The sequence below is a fragment of the Protomyctophum bolini genome (genome assembly GCF_963924005.1).
Source record: "Protomyctophum bolini genome assembly, chromosome: 1".
Taxonomy (NCBI): domain Eukaryota; kingdom Metazoa; phylum Chordata; class Actinopteri; order Myctophiformes; family Myctophidae; genus Protomyctophum; species Protomyctophum bolini.
The window spans coordinates 13,633,472-13,650,971 of record NC_137862.1 but is presented as its reverse complement, the minus strand read 5'-3'; the positions used below and the strand labels follow the sequence as shown (position 1 = coordinate 13,650,971).

The 17,500-nt window shown below is 43.0% G+C and overlaps 1 protein-coding gene and 1 long non-coding RNA gene across 2 annotated transcripts in view; one reads left to right on the top strand and one right to left on the bottom strand.

Annotated features, from left to right (window-relative positions):
• The window catches only part of LOC308324075, a 17,970-nt gene extending 14,652 nt beyond the window's left edge, over positions 1–3,318 (bottom strand). Inside the window, exon 1 of the long non-coding RNA XR_013964873.1 lies at positions 3,222–3,318. This is a non-coding gene — a long non-coding RNA (uncharacterized lncRNA). The remainder of the gene's footprint in view (positions 1–3,221) is intronic.
• Positions 2,781–17,500, top strand: part of tshz3b (teashirt zinc finger homeobox 3b) — a 54,207-nt gene continuing 39,487 nt past the window's right edge. Inside the window, exons 1-2 of the mRNA XM_080775879.1 lie at positions 2,781–4,241; positions 4,836–5,291. Coding sequence (XP_080632005.1) covers positions 5,252–5,291 — 40 coding nt within the window. The 5' untranslated portion in view covers positions 2,781–4,241; positions 4,836–5,251. The remainder of the gene's footprint in view (positions 4,242–4,835; positions 5,292–17,500) is intronic.

The following is a 17,500-nucleotide window of genomic DNA, read 5'->3' as shown; positions in this document are numbered from 1 at the left end:
CCAGCCAGGCGGCCCAGGCCACGGACTGCACCTTCCCAAATGAGTCATCCTCCACAGGGTTGCCAAATCACATCACCAGCGACTGTCTGCGCGCAGCATAATTATGCCATTATTATAATTTTAAACTATGGAGATAGGCCTACCTGCTGCTATATGAATTATCAAGTATGAGGGTAGGCTTGACAACAAATCAAGAAATTTGTATCGCACAAGAAGGGTATCGTCATTCCAAATTATTTGCAGGATAGCCTATTTTTACAGTAGCCTATAGGTTAATTATGTTTGCAATATATAATATATGTGTCGGAAGGGAACATATTCAAAGTAGGCCTAATTAACGGAATTGACACACACAAAAAAAATCAGAGATATGGATCAAACACAATTTCATATAGCAAAAGACGGCTCTCAGAAATTGCATTATATACTTAGCATTTTAATTTTAATTTGAAACTATGGGCCAGACTCTATTAGGGTTGTGAACTTAAGCAATTGAACAAACTTACAGATAAAACATTTTAAAGCGTTGAATTTTCGTATTGAAATTTTAATTTCAACAGACTGCTGGACGACAATGGAGATTGGAGATGACCTGCAGTCTCTTCTATCTTGAAATTATTAAGTGAATATAGCCGCCTAAACGTCTGTCTATTACATTTGTATTTAATTGAGTCAGTTTTCGTCGCCTTACATGGTGAACAACAGATAAGTGAGTTAATTACCTGAATCTGGTGCTGCTCGCACAGCTGTGTCCGGAGGTCAAAAACACTTTTTTTTTAAATCAGAAAAGCTTTTTAAATCATTACAAAGTGCTATAGTCAAATGCCTCGATTCTAAGAAGTTCACCAATATTTTCCAGTAGCTCCAGTAACTCTGTAAATATTTATTTTAAAACGGAACAATAAGGCAACAATTATAAACTTTTTTTTAACGTTTGAACAAACCTAAATGACTCAGATTCAACTACACACTAAAGATCTCCCTCTACACTCTCTCTCTCTCTATCTATCTTACTCTCTCTCTCTCTCTCTCTCTCTCTCTCTCACACACACACACACACACACACACACACACACACACACACACACACACACACCCAGGCACATGCGCGCGCGCACACACACACACACACACACACACACACGCGCGCGCAGTTCAACATGCAGCTGAAATTGGAACTTTACATTTTATTCCTATAACTAAATAATTAGGCTATAAGTTAGCCTATGTTTAACCTTAATTTAAATACTGAAAAGGGTGCTACATGCTGTCAGTTACAATAATATATATGCAAACGTTTTAAAATTACACAATTAAGAGAAATATTATAGCTACATCCAAGTGCAATTCGTTGTGTAAAGACAACGTGTCTATCTGCATTAGTTGCTACCGGTAATTCAATTAGGATATAATTTGCTACAGTCCGTCATATTTCTAAATGAACATTAATTTACCTGCAGGTCAAAAACACGATCCTCTAAAAATCGTGGAGGCATCTTGACTTGTAGCATGTTGTTCTGGAAACCACTCCTAAAAACCAACATATTGGAAAAGCCGACAACACTTTCACTTTATACTTCTGCAAAACTGTTCAATTACCATGGCAGCCTAACATGCGAGCTGTTGCGTATTGATAGCCCATCCTATGCGACTCGGAGTCGCAGAGTATAGGCTATGTCCACGCACACGTGCGCGCACACACACACACACACACACACACACACACACACACACACACGCACACACACACACACACACACACACACACACACACACACACACACACACACTATTATACACCTTACAGGCTTACACCAAATAGCATGCATATAAGGGCAACTTTTAGTTTTCCTTCTTTTGGTTTGGTGTGTTTGAATGTGGTTACAAAGCACGATTTAGAAGTTATAATTCATGCTAATTTGGTGTCTATAGGCTATAGGTATACGAATTAGACAAGTTCGAGTGGATGTTATAAAGTCACCCCGTGGCCACGCACGCGCTCACACAGCGGGGGGTGTGGAGTCGGACCATGGAATGTCCATGCAGGGCCTCCAGCGGACCGTGAGACACGAAACAGCAGCAAAGTGACACTGCAGTGTGTTTATGAACAGGTCACAGCCAGGTATGATCAAATCAGATCAGCGTGCAGTTCATTCACGATATTTGTAACCACAATCAAACCTGGTAAAAACTGTGCAGGGCAAGTACAGTGAAGTAGCCTAATATTCATGCTCGACAGTCCATTTTAACCGATAATCAGCAACGTGATTGAGTTTCCATTAAAGACACACAATCACATATGATTTGTAACTTGCTTTGACGCCTTCAATTGGTGATTATTATGGATTGAAGTCATATAGATTTCTCGGTATGGATTTAAAATGTCCATATGTGAACATTTCATATACACAAGTTCAGGTTTGTGTGCAGAATAAACAGTGGAAGTGGATAAAGTTTTGAGAGAAGTGTTATTATATACGCATGGCATTAACTGATCTATATGACTACTGTGAATGATCTTAAGTCCTTTGTTAAAGCACTGGAGCACTCTACTGCTCGTGTTTGGGAGTGGAAAAGCCAATAAAAGCTCCGAGCTGGTTCGCGGGCTTGTCGAGAGAACACTGTGTCAGTCAGATGTTGGGGAGAGCTCTCCATCGCCTGTGTGTGTGTGTGTGTGAGTGTGTGAGTGTGTGAGTGTGTGTGTGTGTGTGTGTGTGTGTGTGTGTGTGTGTGTGTGTGTGTGTGTGTGTGTGTGTGTGTGTGTGTACACACGCTGAAGAGAGAGGGGTATTGTCGTATCGCAGCGAATGTGCGCCGCGTGTGACACTGATGGATGCGCCAATGGAGAGACGGACAGATGCTTGGGCGGATCTAACGGCATGCAGTGCTGGAGCAGCGCACACACTCTCGGCGAGATTAGGGCGAAAACATCCGCGAACGCTGAACAAACACCCGTCTCTTTCCTCCTTCCCTCGTCCGTTTAGCGAGCCCGGTGAACGGCGGCCGGGGAGCGACCCCAGCCTCCCTGGGAGCGACACTACACAACACATCCACGGACCGAAGAAGCGGTTTGATTCCCACAGCGGCTCAAACAGAGGAAAGCTGTTTCTTTTTTGCTATTGACAAGCCAGCGTGAGAACGGGGACACGGCGGCGACAGGCATATAGCAAGTAGCAACACATCTGGCTGGCGCAGAGGACAGACAGCCCGTGGCAACTCACCGTTATTTATCTGTCCCCTCTTGATGTCTTTTTCCCCTCTTCAAGATTCCTTTGTTTCCACCGCAGCGTATCCATCCTTTTCGCCTCGAGGATTGCTTGAAAAATAAAGGACAATATTTTGTTTTACAAAAAAAGAAAAGACAAAAAAAAAATCCATGTTCCCAACTCAAAATACTCCAGAAACTTTTATTCCGTAGCCCTACTGTAGACTACTGTGAAACACTGTCAAAAAAGAGGACACAGGAGCGTTTTCCGCAAATGTTTGAATTCTCTGAAAAGGAGGATTTTGAGAGCTTACCTGATAATTAGTTTCCATTGCCAATAAAAAAAGGACTGCGCTTGGTGAGGATTTTGCGCCCAGAGAGTCACTTGAGGCGAAGTATAAGGGAGGCAGCTGTTGCCGTGTGGGGACTCGGAAGATGCGTGTGATTCGCTGTTGCTGTTTTTAAATAGCTCCTATCAAAACCACACAAAGAAAAAAAAGGGGAAAAAAGTACCATTAGCGGCCAAGAAAGTGCTTGGCACCACTAGCTCGCCTGATCCATGCGCTTCCAGCCTGCATGGGAGCAGCTGAGCCCGTCCCCTCCTTCTCATGTACATTATTACAACAAGGGAGACCCAATCAAGCACGTATCTCATCGATTCACGCGCACACACACACAGACATACACACACTGTCTTGCCCTCGCACTGGGCTTTTCAACGCGCTTGGACAAAATAGCGAAGCCGCGCCAGCAGTGTGGGCGACAAGTAGGCTGCCGTCCATCTCCTCCCTTCTCTCTCCTCTTTTTTATATCCATTTCGCCCCTTTTTTCTCCACGCGAAAATAACCAAACAACCGAATATTGGCTTTTCCCCCCATTCCGCTAGGACTTGCCGGAGGCGAATGGATTTTACGTGGTTGCTTTTTCAGAAGAAGCGTTGATCATCAGATTGTTCACCGCTTGTTTTTTGAATTTCGCATGAAAACCGGGAAGCGGATTCCTCAGTCATGGATAGCGCGGTGGATCAACCGATAAAGTAAGTATGCATTTCCGTTTAAATTGATCCCAGACGCAGTCATAACGCTGTCTGTCAGTGTGCTGTAGTCTTGTACAGGGTCATTATTTTCTTACCATGTGTCTGCTTTCCTCCCCTTTACAACTGTACCGCCGCTAGTAGCCAGATAGCCCTGTACGTCTTTCTTATACTATGATTGACATTTTTACGCGAGTTGCAAAATTCTTAAAGGACTTGGAATGCAGGCTAGTCTCAAGGCTTGTAATCACAAGGGCATTTGCGATATTGTTTGTCATACATAGGAATGGAATTAGACGGGAATGACAGAAAGAGTGCGAGAGAAGAAGAGAAAGCAAAGAGGGAGAAAGAGAGAGCTACGTGACGCCTATCAGCGGCGCAGAGAGCGCACTGTGTGTGTGTGTGTGTGTGTGTGTGTGTGTGTGGGTGTAGTGTAGTGTTTGTGTCTGTGTGTGTGTTGTGTAGTGTAGTGTTTGTGTCAGTGTGTGTGTGTGTGTGTGTGTGTGTGTGTGTGCTCTTCTTCAGTGTGTCAGTGCGTGATGTTTGGCCCCTTGTTTGCGGACTTTGAGTGACGCGATCATTTGGTTTTCCTTTAAGCTCGCCTGTTGCAGCCTCCGACGCCGAGTGAGGAGGAATCACACGGAGGCTACAGGGCTGGTTTCTTCTCGTCAGCTCCCACTGTGATATCCAAGTCGATCGGCCGATCTGGGAGAAAAAGACAAGAGGAAGAAAAAGGGGGAGCCGCGCTGTTTTTCCTCCTTTTTGATCTCAACACACAGTTACCCCATATCGTTCTCCACGGTGTGATTTTTTCCCCCGGTTCCTCTTTCCCCCTTTTTTTTGTGAGTGTGTTCGACTGCCCGATCTATGTGTGAGCCCTGAAAGCTTCCCCTGGGGGGAAACTGTGCAAGGAAGCGCCCTATCAAAGCTTCGATCGCGGAGCCCCTGAGGCAGCCTCCTCGGATCTCCGGGCCGAGAGCAGAACTCCTGTCAGCCGCCAGAGAGCCAGCAGCATGCCGCGGAGGAAACAGCAAGCGCCCCGACGCGCCTCAGGTACAACATGGTGTGCAATGTGCATGCCCGTGCGTGCGTGTATGTGCGTCAGTGTGTGTGTGTGTGTGTGTGTGTGTGTGTGTGTGTGTGTGTGTGTGTGTGCGTGCGTGCGTGCGTGTGCGCGCGCGTGTGTGTAGGCTATCGTGTGTGGGTGCGTGTGTACGCGTGATGTAGCCGCCTATATCCTTCCCGTCTATTGCTGCAGTAATTTGTCCTTCTGCTAATATTTATCGTGGCCTCATTTAAGTGCACCCCTGAGCGCTTGCCCGGATCTTCTGCAGGCTACTGTAAACGTAGAAGCCCCAAATCTGGCTCCTTCAATCGGGAGGTTATGACCACAATGTACAAGTCAAAGTTTCCCCCCTCCCCTCCCTCTGTTTCACTCTCCCCCTTTGAAGAGGATGAGGGGTTTTTTTCTGTCTCCCTTCTATACCTCATTGATTGTAGCCTAAATACCAATACCCTAGGATTCTAGGAGTCGATCCACTGTACTTTAGCCAATGATCTAGTATGCTACATATAGAAAATAGATGACGTTAGCAACAATAGAGTAGTAATCTATTATTGTCTAACATTTATTAATTTTACAATTCTATATATTTTCATTATACAAACAAACCTTGTTCATGACCATGTCATGTCACGTTCATTGTCAGAGGCGCATGGGCTATAGTTTTCTCACCGCAAAATAACTTGACTCCTTAAAATGCTGGGGTGAAAGTGATCTCTCTCATAACCTCTCTCCCGTGTGCGTGCGCGCGCACACACACACACACACACACACACACACACACACACACACACACACACACACACACACACACACACACACAAACTGTCTCTTTCATAGACAACTTAGGCTTTGATAGGTCTTTCCCTTTACTCTCTCTCTCCCTTTACTCTCTCTCCATTTACTCTCTCTCTCTGTCTCTGTCTCTCTCTCTGTCTCTCTCTCTATCTCTCTCTCTCTCTCTCTCTCTCTGTCTCTCTCTCTCTCTCTCTCTCTCTCTCTCTCTCTCTCTCTCTCTCTCTCTCTCTTCATAGATATTGACTGTTTCTACTGATCTACACTAGAAAGGTTGGCGGGGCTCTCGGTGTCAGCTGACTGTCACGGAGGCCCTTTGATGCTCGCCCTCACACTTTTTTCTTCTTTTTTTTAAGAGGGGGGGTGCAGCTTTGCGCGAAAACATTTGATCAGAAGCATCACATTTTTAGCCAGTTTCTCCCGTAGACTATATATGCTCCTCTTTCTCTCGTTCCTTTTTTCATCCTTCCCTTCCTTCAGTTTCTGGGAAAGACTTTCCTGCCTAAAGATTATTTCACAGCTGAGGGAGGGAGCGTGCTGGGAGAGGGGGCTTTAATGGACAATTGCCATCTTTGATTTGACAGTTGATTGATCGCCTGTCAACTGGCGAGGCTTTGATCTATTCATTCCCGATAAGCGTCGATAAATCACCCTGCCGTGGCAAAAGCAGGACCCCACTGACGTCACGTCTGGTCTAGCCTGACAAACTTCTGGCCATTAAGAACATCCTTAATTGTTACTTTTTCACTCTCTCCCCCCTTTTCTCCCCTGTTTTGTTTCTAGTATCCACACAGCTGTAGGCCTGCAGATGACGAGGCATGGCGAATGTGTCATTTTAATTTCAATGTTTAACCTTATGGTATGTCTATTAGCCTGTAGACCTATTTTATTATTATGATAATTGTTTTCATCAGATCAGTTTAGATGAGAAATAGTTTCATGCAAAGTCACTGGTCAGAGCTACTGTGAATACTAGTTTCCCCATCTTATGTGTACATGTTTCATTCATGCTTTGACCCAACATTCTTCCATTTATCATGAATGAGAAATGTTTTTCATTTTTTCCAATTAATATTATTTGTCATTGCTTGCTAACTATCGGTTCACACACTAATTGTAAATTACAGTAGGCCTACACACCAACATACAAACATATATGTAAATGTACAACATGTAAAACCTAACGTTCATTGGTGTAGCCTACCGATACCGTACAACATGTGCTATGTGAAATGTACATCGCCCATACATTTTACACAAGTATCCAATTACTTCCACACTCACAGACAGACACACTGACTCACTCACACATACAAACACTGGTATGAAAAATGTAACTATTAGCCTAATCGTAAGGCGGAAGACTGGCCTGCTCCATCAGAAGGGACCGTCAGAGAGACTTTGTTTCATATTTGATTTAATTGTCTGCCCTCTGACAGCCACATTCATCAATGAACCTAATGGTCAATCAGAGCCTGGCACAGGGAGAGAGAGACAGAGAGAAAGGAAGGAGAGAGGGAGAGAGAGAGAGAGCCCTCTGTATGCTAGGCCCTGGGCCTTACTTGATCAAAATGTTTTAGCCCTAATGGACGCAATGGGTGGGGGCCGAGGGGCTGGCTAGACGGATGGATGGATAGATGTGCAGAGGGATGACTGAAAGCCTTTTTATTCAACTGGAATGAGTGAGTGAGTGTGCATGAGTGAGAGAGAAAATGAGCCATTTATTCCTTTGATGAGCGGACGAGGACAAACACGAGGGCAAGCAGAGGAGGGATTTTATTTTAGAGCATGGGCAACTTCCTGTATTTTTTTCTCTCTTTTTATGTTGCTTTTCTTCAGTGGTTCATTCGTCCACCCCCCCTCCCCTGCCTCGCTCACAGCTGCAAGTTATAAGGTTGATGAGGAGGGCTGCATCATGGCACACAAAGAGTGATGACAAATTGATTGCGCCATAGTGATGGAGGGAGAGAGAGAGAGAGAGAGAGAGAGAGAGAGAAGGGAAGATGGCATATGATGGGCCTTGATTAGGAACTCTAGGGGGAAACAATGTTCCCCACACCCTTGAGTTTTATTTAGTGAGAACTTTTCTCTCATTTTATTGTTCTTTCTTTCTTTTTCTTTCTTTCTTTCTTTCTTTCTTTCTTTCTTTCTTTCTTTACCTCATATACTTTCCCTGTCTTCCTGGCTTTCCCTTGTCATTCCAACTCTACCCTTTCTGTCCTGACAAACTATCTTCCTCTATTTTTTACAACCCGCCAAACCTTGCAGGCCTCACGACCCTCCCCCCCTCCCCTCCCCCCCAGCCACAGCCCTGTGAACGGCGGGCGGCGGGGCACACTCAGTCGGCAAAAAAAGGAAAAAAAGTGAGTTGTTTTGCCAGCTTCATTAGCGTTCTCCTAATTAGCTGAGCGTCTGATGGATCCCTGACAGATGTAATGATTGGAGATGACAAGCTCCGCACGCTGTCACGCTCGCCAATTAGGTCTGTAGCAGCATAGTTGGATGTAATCAACTTGATCTTACACAGTTACACGCACGCACACGCACGTGCACAGACCAAGAGTCCAGGGTTAACTGTTTGACATGCACACCCATGCAAAAAGCCCACCACCAGCACACATATAGGTGAGAAAAGTGTGTGTGTTTATGTGTGGGGGGGGGGGGGTGATGATACATGAGGTTTTCCATGAAGGCAGAGCAATGATGCACGTGCACTACTAGGAAGAAACTGTGTGTGTGTGTTTGTGTGTGTGTGTGTGTGTGTGTGTGTGTGTGTGTGTGTGTGTGTGTGTGTGTGTGTGTGTGTGTGTGTGTGTGTTAATGTGCTTACCTGGCTTGCATGTGTGACCGCATGTGTACATCACGCATATATGCAAGCTTGTATTGTGCGTAATAATGCTTCTATAGTGCAACAACGCAAACACACGCACGCATGACGCACACAACGTGCGCGCAAGTTGATTCTGTCTGCTCTGGAGTATTTGTTTTCTCAGTGCTCTCCTCCATTCAGGAATGGACAATGCTTGGTTGAAACGCACTGTTTCTGTCTGCGGGCTTCAAAGCCAGGCCAGACCAAACAGATCATTGTTATGGGAGAGGAAACACTGAACATCAAACATTCAATTTATTTTTTCACCTGTAGTTTTGTTATTGTCTTTTTTTGTCTGGCCTTAATTAAAACAACACAGTCTCTCATGTTCCACATTGCTTTTATTATAAACGGCACCGGATAATATAGCCTTGAAATATACGCTATTGTCGATTCCTCGCCATGGCACACAAATCATGTATCTCCATTCTTCATATTTTTATGTTTTTCTTGTTCATGTGTTAATGTCCGATTTTTATACACAAATATTTGTTGAAAATATAAGTGCAGGTTTGGTCTGTCTGTGAATTTGTATGATTATAAGTGAAAAGTACCAACAAGAGATTTTGACTATAATGACTACATTGGATTAATTGGAAAACAGACGCTCTTTTGCATTAGATGAAAACGAGGCCGTTTTGGATGCACACACAGTGACTTTTAAGGACGCATGGCTAAAAGTACAGAAAGCGACAGAAGTGGTGCGGTACACAGTGCGGGGGTTCGGAGAACGTATAAAGGCTGCTATGCGTGATAGAGTACGGAGCATGGTCTCCTCTTATGGAGATTGATCAATTTGACAGTGGTCATTATTAGCTGCTCAATGACACTTTCCCAGACTGTGAAGATTTTTCACCTAACGTTGATTTTGCAGAAACACCTATCATCAGCACGGTGTCCAAAGAGGCTAAGCATGATTTATGTAAATATTAACATCAAGACAGATCTGGTTCTGTCCGACGGGAGATAGATGGCAGGCTAGGACGAAAAGCAGCTGATTTCTGTGATTTCTCTGCCTCCACACACGCACGCATGCACGTGCGTGTGTGTGTGTGTCTGCCTGCCTGTCTGCCTGCCTGCCTGCGTGCGTGCGTGCGTGCGTGCGTGCGTGCGTGCGTGCGTGCGTGCGTGCGTGCGTGCGTGCGTGCATGCATACGTGTGCGTGCGTGCGTGTGTGCGTGTGTGATTGATTGTGGATGAGAGCAAGAGATTAATCATGCTTGATGTGTGTTAACGTTGCACCCGCACTGGATCTAAGTCGAGATGCAGTGGCCCATTTAAATACACCCGCTCACACTCACAAACACAACACGCTCATGCACGCACGCGCATATGCAAGCACACGCGCACACACAAGTGCGGGTGTGCGCTGCACTGCACACACACAAACACACAAGCGTTTGCTCACACAATGCAGATGTGGCCACATTCACTTTTTACAAACATTATTTTTCTCGATGACTATTAATACAAAAAACTATTAAATAATAAATTGATATAGTGAAATATTAATTCATATCAGTCGCATGTGGTATTGTTATGAGTCACAACAGATGTTTACTGATGGAAGATGCGTTTTCCGTTAATGATATTCCAGCAGGCTTGTTTGTGAAGCATTTGATGCTGCACAGGTCAGCTAGCATGGCTCTTTGGCATCTAAATAGGAGGGTCTATGCATCTAGTCTGCTACCGTGAAATCTAATGAAACATGCCATCTTAATTAAGCTAATTACCCTTATTAGCAGCGGGTCGTGATAATTCTATTAATAATTAAGAGAGTAAAAAAAAAAATACTTTAAAAAACACTACCATCCAACACCTCCTCAACCCCTGCACTCGGTTAATTAGAATGTAATTATTCAGTAAAAAATAAAAGAAAGAGAACATGGTTATTCTATTCATTCTCAGCTGGTTGTTAAAAGGAATTTTAATGGGTTCATATGATTGCTTTTATCCAATCTGCGAGCTCACGATGCGTCGGCTGTTTTTGCTATTTTTGCGAGACGCCATCATATGACAAAGTAGGCTATAAACTAAGGCGTAAGTGGATAAGGTAGGGACGGATTAATTTAGTTACAAATGATACTCCTGAACTGATATTGTAGCTCAAACTGTGCCTTTTGTTCACCTTCGGTCAGTCTTTTCTCCATTTTCTGTTATTTATTTATTTTGGGGTCACTCTCACCCATCTCTAAATATCTGTGGATCTCCAGTGGGTTCATGTCTCTCTATTTCCCATGTATTGTAAACAGTTGGGATTCATTAGAATTCCAGTTGAGTGTAGCTAAATCATCACTGTGGATGCTAATGTGTGGCTTTGACCTGCAATGTAAAACAAAACAAATACATCTTACTTTAACTCTGAGGGCCCTACAGTATCTTGCACCTGCCCGCATTACCCCTTATCCCTAAACTTATTTGCCATTTCTTACTGTTTTGAAAAACATTTTTAATAGTTCAACTAGCCGACCTACACCAATACTGTGAGCTTGTAGATTTGAACTATTTTAAAAATATTTTTCAAAATAGTAAAAAGTGGCAAATGAGTTTAGGGATGAGGGGTAAGGGGTGGCACAAGATCCTGAGAGTGTACACAACACATACTATAAAAGCCTGTTACCCAAGAAAATGTTGAGAATCCATAAAAATCGCTCATTCAAAATGCAGGCATTAGTTGATGATTAAATCAAGTGTGTGACAAATGTTCGGAGGTATTAAAAATAGAAGAAAATGTTGAGTGTAATATATTTTGGTGCTTGGACACGTTCCATCTCTAATCCATTACCCTCTATTTGTTAAGTTAAAGTGGTCCATTTCTGCTCACTGAACTAAATTAATTGATCGTGTTAAAGTTAACTAGAAAGTGCAAACCTGAGATTGAAGATGTAGCGTCCTATGCCTGGAGTACAACTCCCTTGAATTGCTTCTATAATGCTTCGCTCCAGCCTTCCTTCACATGCATAGTCCCTCTTTACAGTATAAGAAACCCAGAAATCCTCACGCTACCTCATTATTCCTATTTGTATTATTATTATTATTATTAGACACGCAGGTACATTGTCCTCGTGCCCGTGTACAGTAACATTACCTGTAAAGTACATTTACCTTTACTCCACTACAATTATTTGAACATTTTAGTTACTAGTGACTTTATAGATTTGGATCATTATTATTATTATTATTACAAAACACACCAACCGCTTCAACCTTTTATACATTTCAGCCATTTGAAAATAGCCAATCTACAAGCTTGTAGATCTGCTATCTGCAAAAGATTTGTACATTTTTCTCATATTTGAAAACTTGTGAGATGGAACATTGTACATAATGAGTATACTTTCTGTTGGTACTTTCAGCATATTTTGTCACCAATATACTTTTGTACTTTTACTGAAGTCATTTCTGAATTCCGAACTTTAGCTTGTAGTCTTTCTACATTGTATACTGTATTGATGATGATGTGTAGCTTGCGGAGTTAGTTCAGTCAGATATACTCGAGCGTGTTCATGCTATGCTCAAGGGACATACATTTATTTGACGGGTGAATATGCTGCATTACTATGTGGGTGTATACAGTGTTTGAAGTCCCACATGTCATTGGCTGATGTGGCAGTCAGCTGACCAATTGGGTGGTGGTATTTAAGCTCACCTAGACTGAATGCATTTTTCCTGCCTTCCTTCTGCATATGGTTCCTGGTTGTTGTTATGTGATGTTTGCTCCCACCACCACCCCAGCACCACCGGTGGGTTCTGTTCCCCATGGGGGGTTGTTATTGTATATCTACCTCCCTGCTCTTTATGTTTAATGATGGTGTTTAATTGTGCCGAGCAGGGAGAAAAATGTAGCAGAGCCGAACGCCAAGATGATATATTATACGCACACTTGTATTCTGATTCTATGATAAATATTGGTTAAATCTATTCGTGAGTTATTTGACTGAAATACATTTACTGAAGTAAAAAAAAAAACAGGTGTACTTTCTCTACCACTGCTCACATTGAGTAACCATCATGTCCATCTTATCTATTTTCCCTTTACATCCAAATATGGTCATTGTTGTCATCATAGTATTTCATATATGGGCATTTATGGATTTATCTATCAGCCTTTTTGGTCAACCACCGCTCCATGGCGAGCCACACAACCAGTTAGAAGTCCATTGGTCAGACGGTTCTTAAGATACAGCACATGACACACACACACACACACACACACACACACACACACACACACACACACACACACACACACACACACACACACACACACACACACACACACACACACACACACACCCTGAGGATGGTAGTTAAACCCTATAGCGACCCTATGTTGCCAGGTGAACATTCGGCGAAAATAGCAGATCTACAAGCGTCACAACATGACGGCAAATTGATTGAACCGGCTGCCGTGTTGAGTGGTCAGATGGTCAGTGGTCAGATGGGTCTTGTTGCATGCATTTTTCACAGCATGTTTAATGATCAATCAATGGATTGTGTTCTGCCGTGGATCAACATAGCTACTTCAAGTTCCTATTTATCACAACGAAAACCAATTACTTTTAGGCTTTATAGAAAACATGAATGTTGTTGTTTTACAATAGTTATTTTTTAATTGCGACTGTAGGTCACAGTTTACTATGAAAACCTGCATCTCCCGTCAGTCAGTCCGCCACGCCTGGTGACGTGCTCCATACAGTATGGCCAATACAGAATTCATTCCATTATGTTGATCTGATCTCATCAAACCTTGTACACTCAAGACACGCTCCATATATGGCCAGTACAGAATTCATTCCATATATTGATTTGACCTCATCAAAACCTTAGATCTCCATATATGGAGCGGACATGTTCTGACATCACAATGATGTTTTGACATCACAATGATGACGTTTGCATGACAAAGCACTTCTCGCCCTCAGGGGCGTCTTACTCGTTTGCTATTATTATCAACACAAATGTTATAATCTCAGAGTCAGCATTAAAATAGCAGGATTTCATAGCGTAGGCTATGTGGTCTCACTGGTCTGCCTGTCCTGACCCCAAGTAGAGACCATCCCCAGATTCCCCACCATCCCCATGTTATTGTGTCCCACCCAGAGAGACCTTGGTGGTCCACACAGTCCCTATATCCATTATTGTGTTCCACCCAGACCTTGGTGGTCCACACAGTCCCTCTCCCCACATTATTGTGTTCCACCCAGACCTTGGTGGTCTGTTCCAGTCCCTATCCCTACATTATTGTGTGCAGAGTCTGTCTCTCCCAGGCAGCCAACTGACACTGTGATTAGTTATGGCCCTCCTCTGCTTTTCTCACTGTCCCTGTCCCACTATACACAGCCCACAATGAACCACCGCAAAGACACAGAGGGAGAGACAGAGAGAGAGAGAGAGAGAGAATAGTTGAATAGTTGAATATTCTATCACATGGAAAGGCAGAAGGGGAATGAGTTTGTAAAGAAAACATAATGTGCATTTGAGAGACAAAGTATACTGTAGGAAGTTGTCTGCCTGTTTTGTTTTTATGTTTTCATGTGCGTGGAGCCGTGGACTGCTGATGTAAATTAACATCTTTGCTAAATCCGGTATATTTATCTTGAATACAATGTCTATTAATATGCATTGTCTGCATCTAAATAAACAAATAGTGTAAAAGTAAAGGATGAAAATTCAGGCAGGGGGGCAAATGAGAGGAGCAGAGAGAGAGAGAGAGCGAGAGAGAGGTCTGTGGAATGCTGAGTGTTAATTTAACACTGTGACAGTGTAATCATTATACACTTCAATTAACACTGAGGATTTAGCTCAGAGGAAGAGACTGAGGAGGAGAGAGGGAGGGAAGGAGAGAGCTCTTCCTCTTCCCCATCCTCCTCGATAAGTGGGTGACGGTTGATAAACAGCATTTTATCCTTCCTTCCTTCTTTCTTTTTTTTTTGGTATGTTTCCCTTCCTCCCTCTTCCCCTCTTCCAGAATCTTCCGTCATGGCTCCCATTAGGTTGACAGCTGTCAATTAGAGCTCCCTTGGTCTGGCGCGCTGCACTTTATTGCAGGCAGTTGATGCTGTCATTTTGCTCCCGGTTTCGCCTTGAGCGTTATCACGAGCGCTCAAACAGTCAATAGCTGATGCATCAGCAGTTATTTCTTAAATTGGCTCACAAGGCTGCATCCTTCCCTCGTTGTTCCCTCTATGCCCCCCTCCCAATTCTCTCCATCTCTCTCTCTCTCTCTCCTCCTCCCCCTCCTCCCGTCTGTCTTGCTCTCACCCGGGCCTCCTCCACTCTCTCAGTCTTTTCTCCCCCCTCCAAATTTTGTTTTGTGAGGGGAGAGCAATGGATTGTGCCACTGCTAAGGGGGTTAAGGAGAGTGCAAGGAGCAGGCCTGCCGAGTGCAGGACACACACACACATGCTTGCGAACATGCATGCAGGCACACGTGCACAGCATGCACACAGGGCTGTGCGCACACACACACACACTATAGCAAAATCAGCTTTTGTACATTGTACATAAATATAGTATTTATGTATATTTATGTGTGTATATTTGTATACAAACAAAATATACACTCTGGACAGTGTAAAAATGGACGCGGTTTTGATGCATTTAAAAAAAAACCCACAGAACTTGTATCTGAGGCTACGTACTGTGGTTGCAACTTCACACCCAATACCGTACAGTGGTTTTCAAACATTTTCATGTCAAGTCCCATTATTTATTCGGCATTTGAGCCACAGACCACAATTTGATGAGATTCAGGCTCAGACCCAAAACTTTCAATAGTTTGTCGCCGTTGGATGACAGTTTGTCCACAATTTCATGCTGTATTGATGTTGGTCCCATTAGGAGAGATGTCAGACAAACATTGATCAAAATAACAATTATTCTACATTTCTCTAATTGTGTCGACATCTTGTAAATTGTGATACAGATGTTTTAACAATAATTTTACTCGAGAGCGTAAAAGTAAACCAAATGGTCCTGTAACGTTCCATTCCATTTAGTTTCATTGTACACTCAGAGTCTGGACGGTGTGGACACAGAGGTGTATGTTGAATGTTCAAGGTGCATAGTGGGAGAAGTGCAAGAGAGCACTGAATACAACAGAGCTGAGGAAGGGACTGGCCTGGGGAGACAGGCTTTTATACAGGGCGTCGGCACCGGGCCCAGGTGCCGCCGCTTGACTGATTGTCATGACATCACAGCTCTGCTCCCCAATCCACTGCAAGATAAGGAGAACAGAAATTAGGACAGCAAAGCAAAGAAACCAAACTAACCAAAGTGAATTATAAATATAATATATATAAAGCTACACCAGACCACCTAATATAATTACCATACTACCATAATGCCATACCATACACCCTAATATATAGTACAATACAATCTATACAGGGGACCGTCACAGGCAAACAGAACACAGGTGACTAGGGTTACATTAATACAGGGAGGTGATAAATGGCAGATAACAGCAAAAAGGGCATACAGGAAAGCACAGAACACTACTACCAGTAAGGTGGCGAGATGTTACGAGGTCAGATCCATATATGGAGATCTAAGTGTCTCCATGATGTCACGAGATGTCACGAGGCGCGATACCATATGGAGAGACGTGGGTGATTAACTAACTAACGGATGGACGGGAGATGCAGGTTCTCATAGTGAACGCGACCTTCGGTCACAACAAGATAAGATGTACTGTACTGGGAAATCAACAAACTACCAGAATACAAGACTGAAACAGAATAGGAATACAAGTGAAAGTCCCAAAACTAATAAACACATACAGAGTTCAAGGGTAGAGGAGCAGACCGTGACAAAGAGTTAAAGATATAATAAGGGTGCGCTTTTTAAAAGAGGATTAGAGAGGAGATGGCCAGCTGATTAAGCCCCTCAACTGTATTCTTATTAATCTACCAGCTTCTACTTTAGAATAGAATGCAGTATAATATACTGTAGGCTATATATGCAATATAATAGAACGTCAATTGTAATGTTGAAATGGATGTACTATGTTCATATACCCCCAACAATCACATCTGTTCTTAACCTTGTATCTCTTTGTCGTGTTCTGAGCGCGTTCCCAACTGCCTCGTAGTGGTGGAAACTATTAATAGGCTACATACTGTACTTAAGTAAAGTTTTGTGTGCTTAATTTTTACTTAATTAGTATTACACTGCAATTATTTGATAGCTTTGAGTTGATTTGCATGTTTAAATTCTGAATACAAAACATATTGACCACTCAAGCACTATTAGCTGATCTACTCTCTTCTCCACTAGTCCCTCCCTAACATTTTAGTCTAGTTTTAATTTGTTGACAAAGTATAGTATAGTATATTTAGGGCTATAACTTGCTTCACCCCTTAACCCTTATCCCTAAACTCATTTGCCATTTTTTACAATAAAAAATAACCTTTTAAGTAGTTCAAAGAGCTTATCTACAAGTTCACAACGTGTATATGTAGATCGGCTAGTTTAACTATTTTAAAAGGATTTTCAAAATAGTAAAAAATGGCAAATAAGTTTAGGGATAAG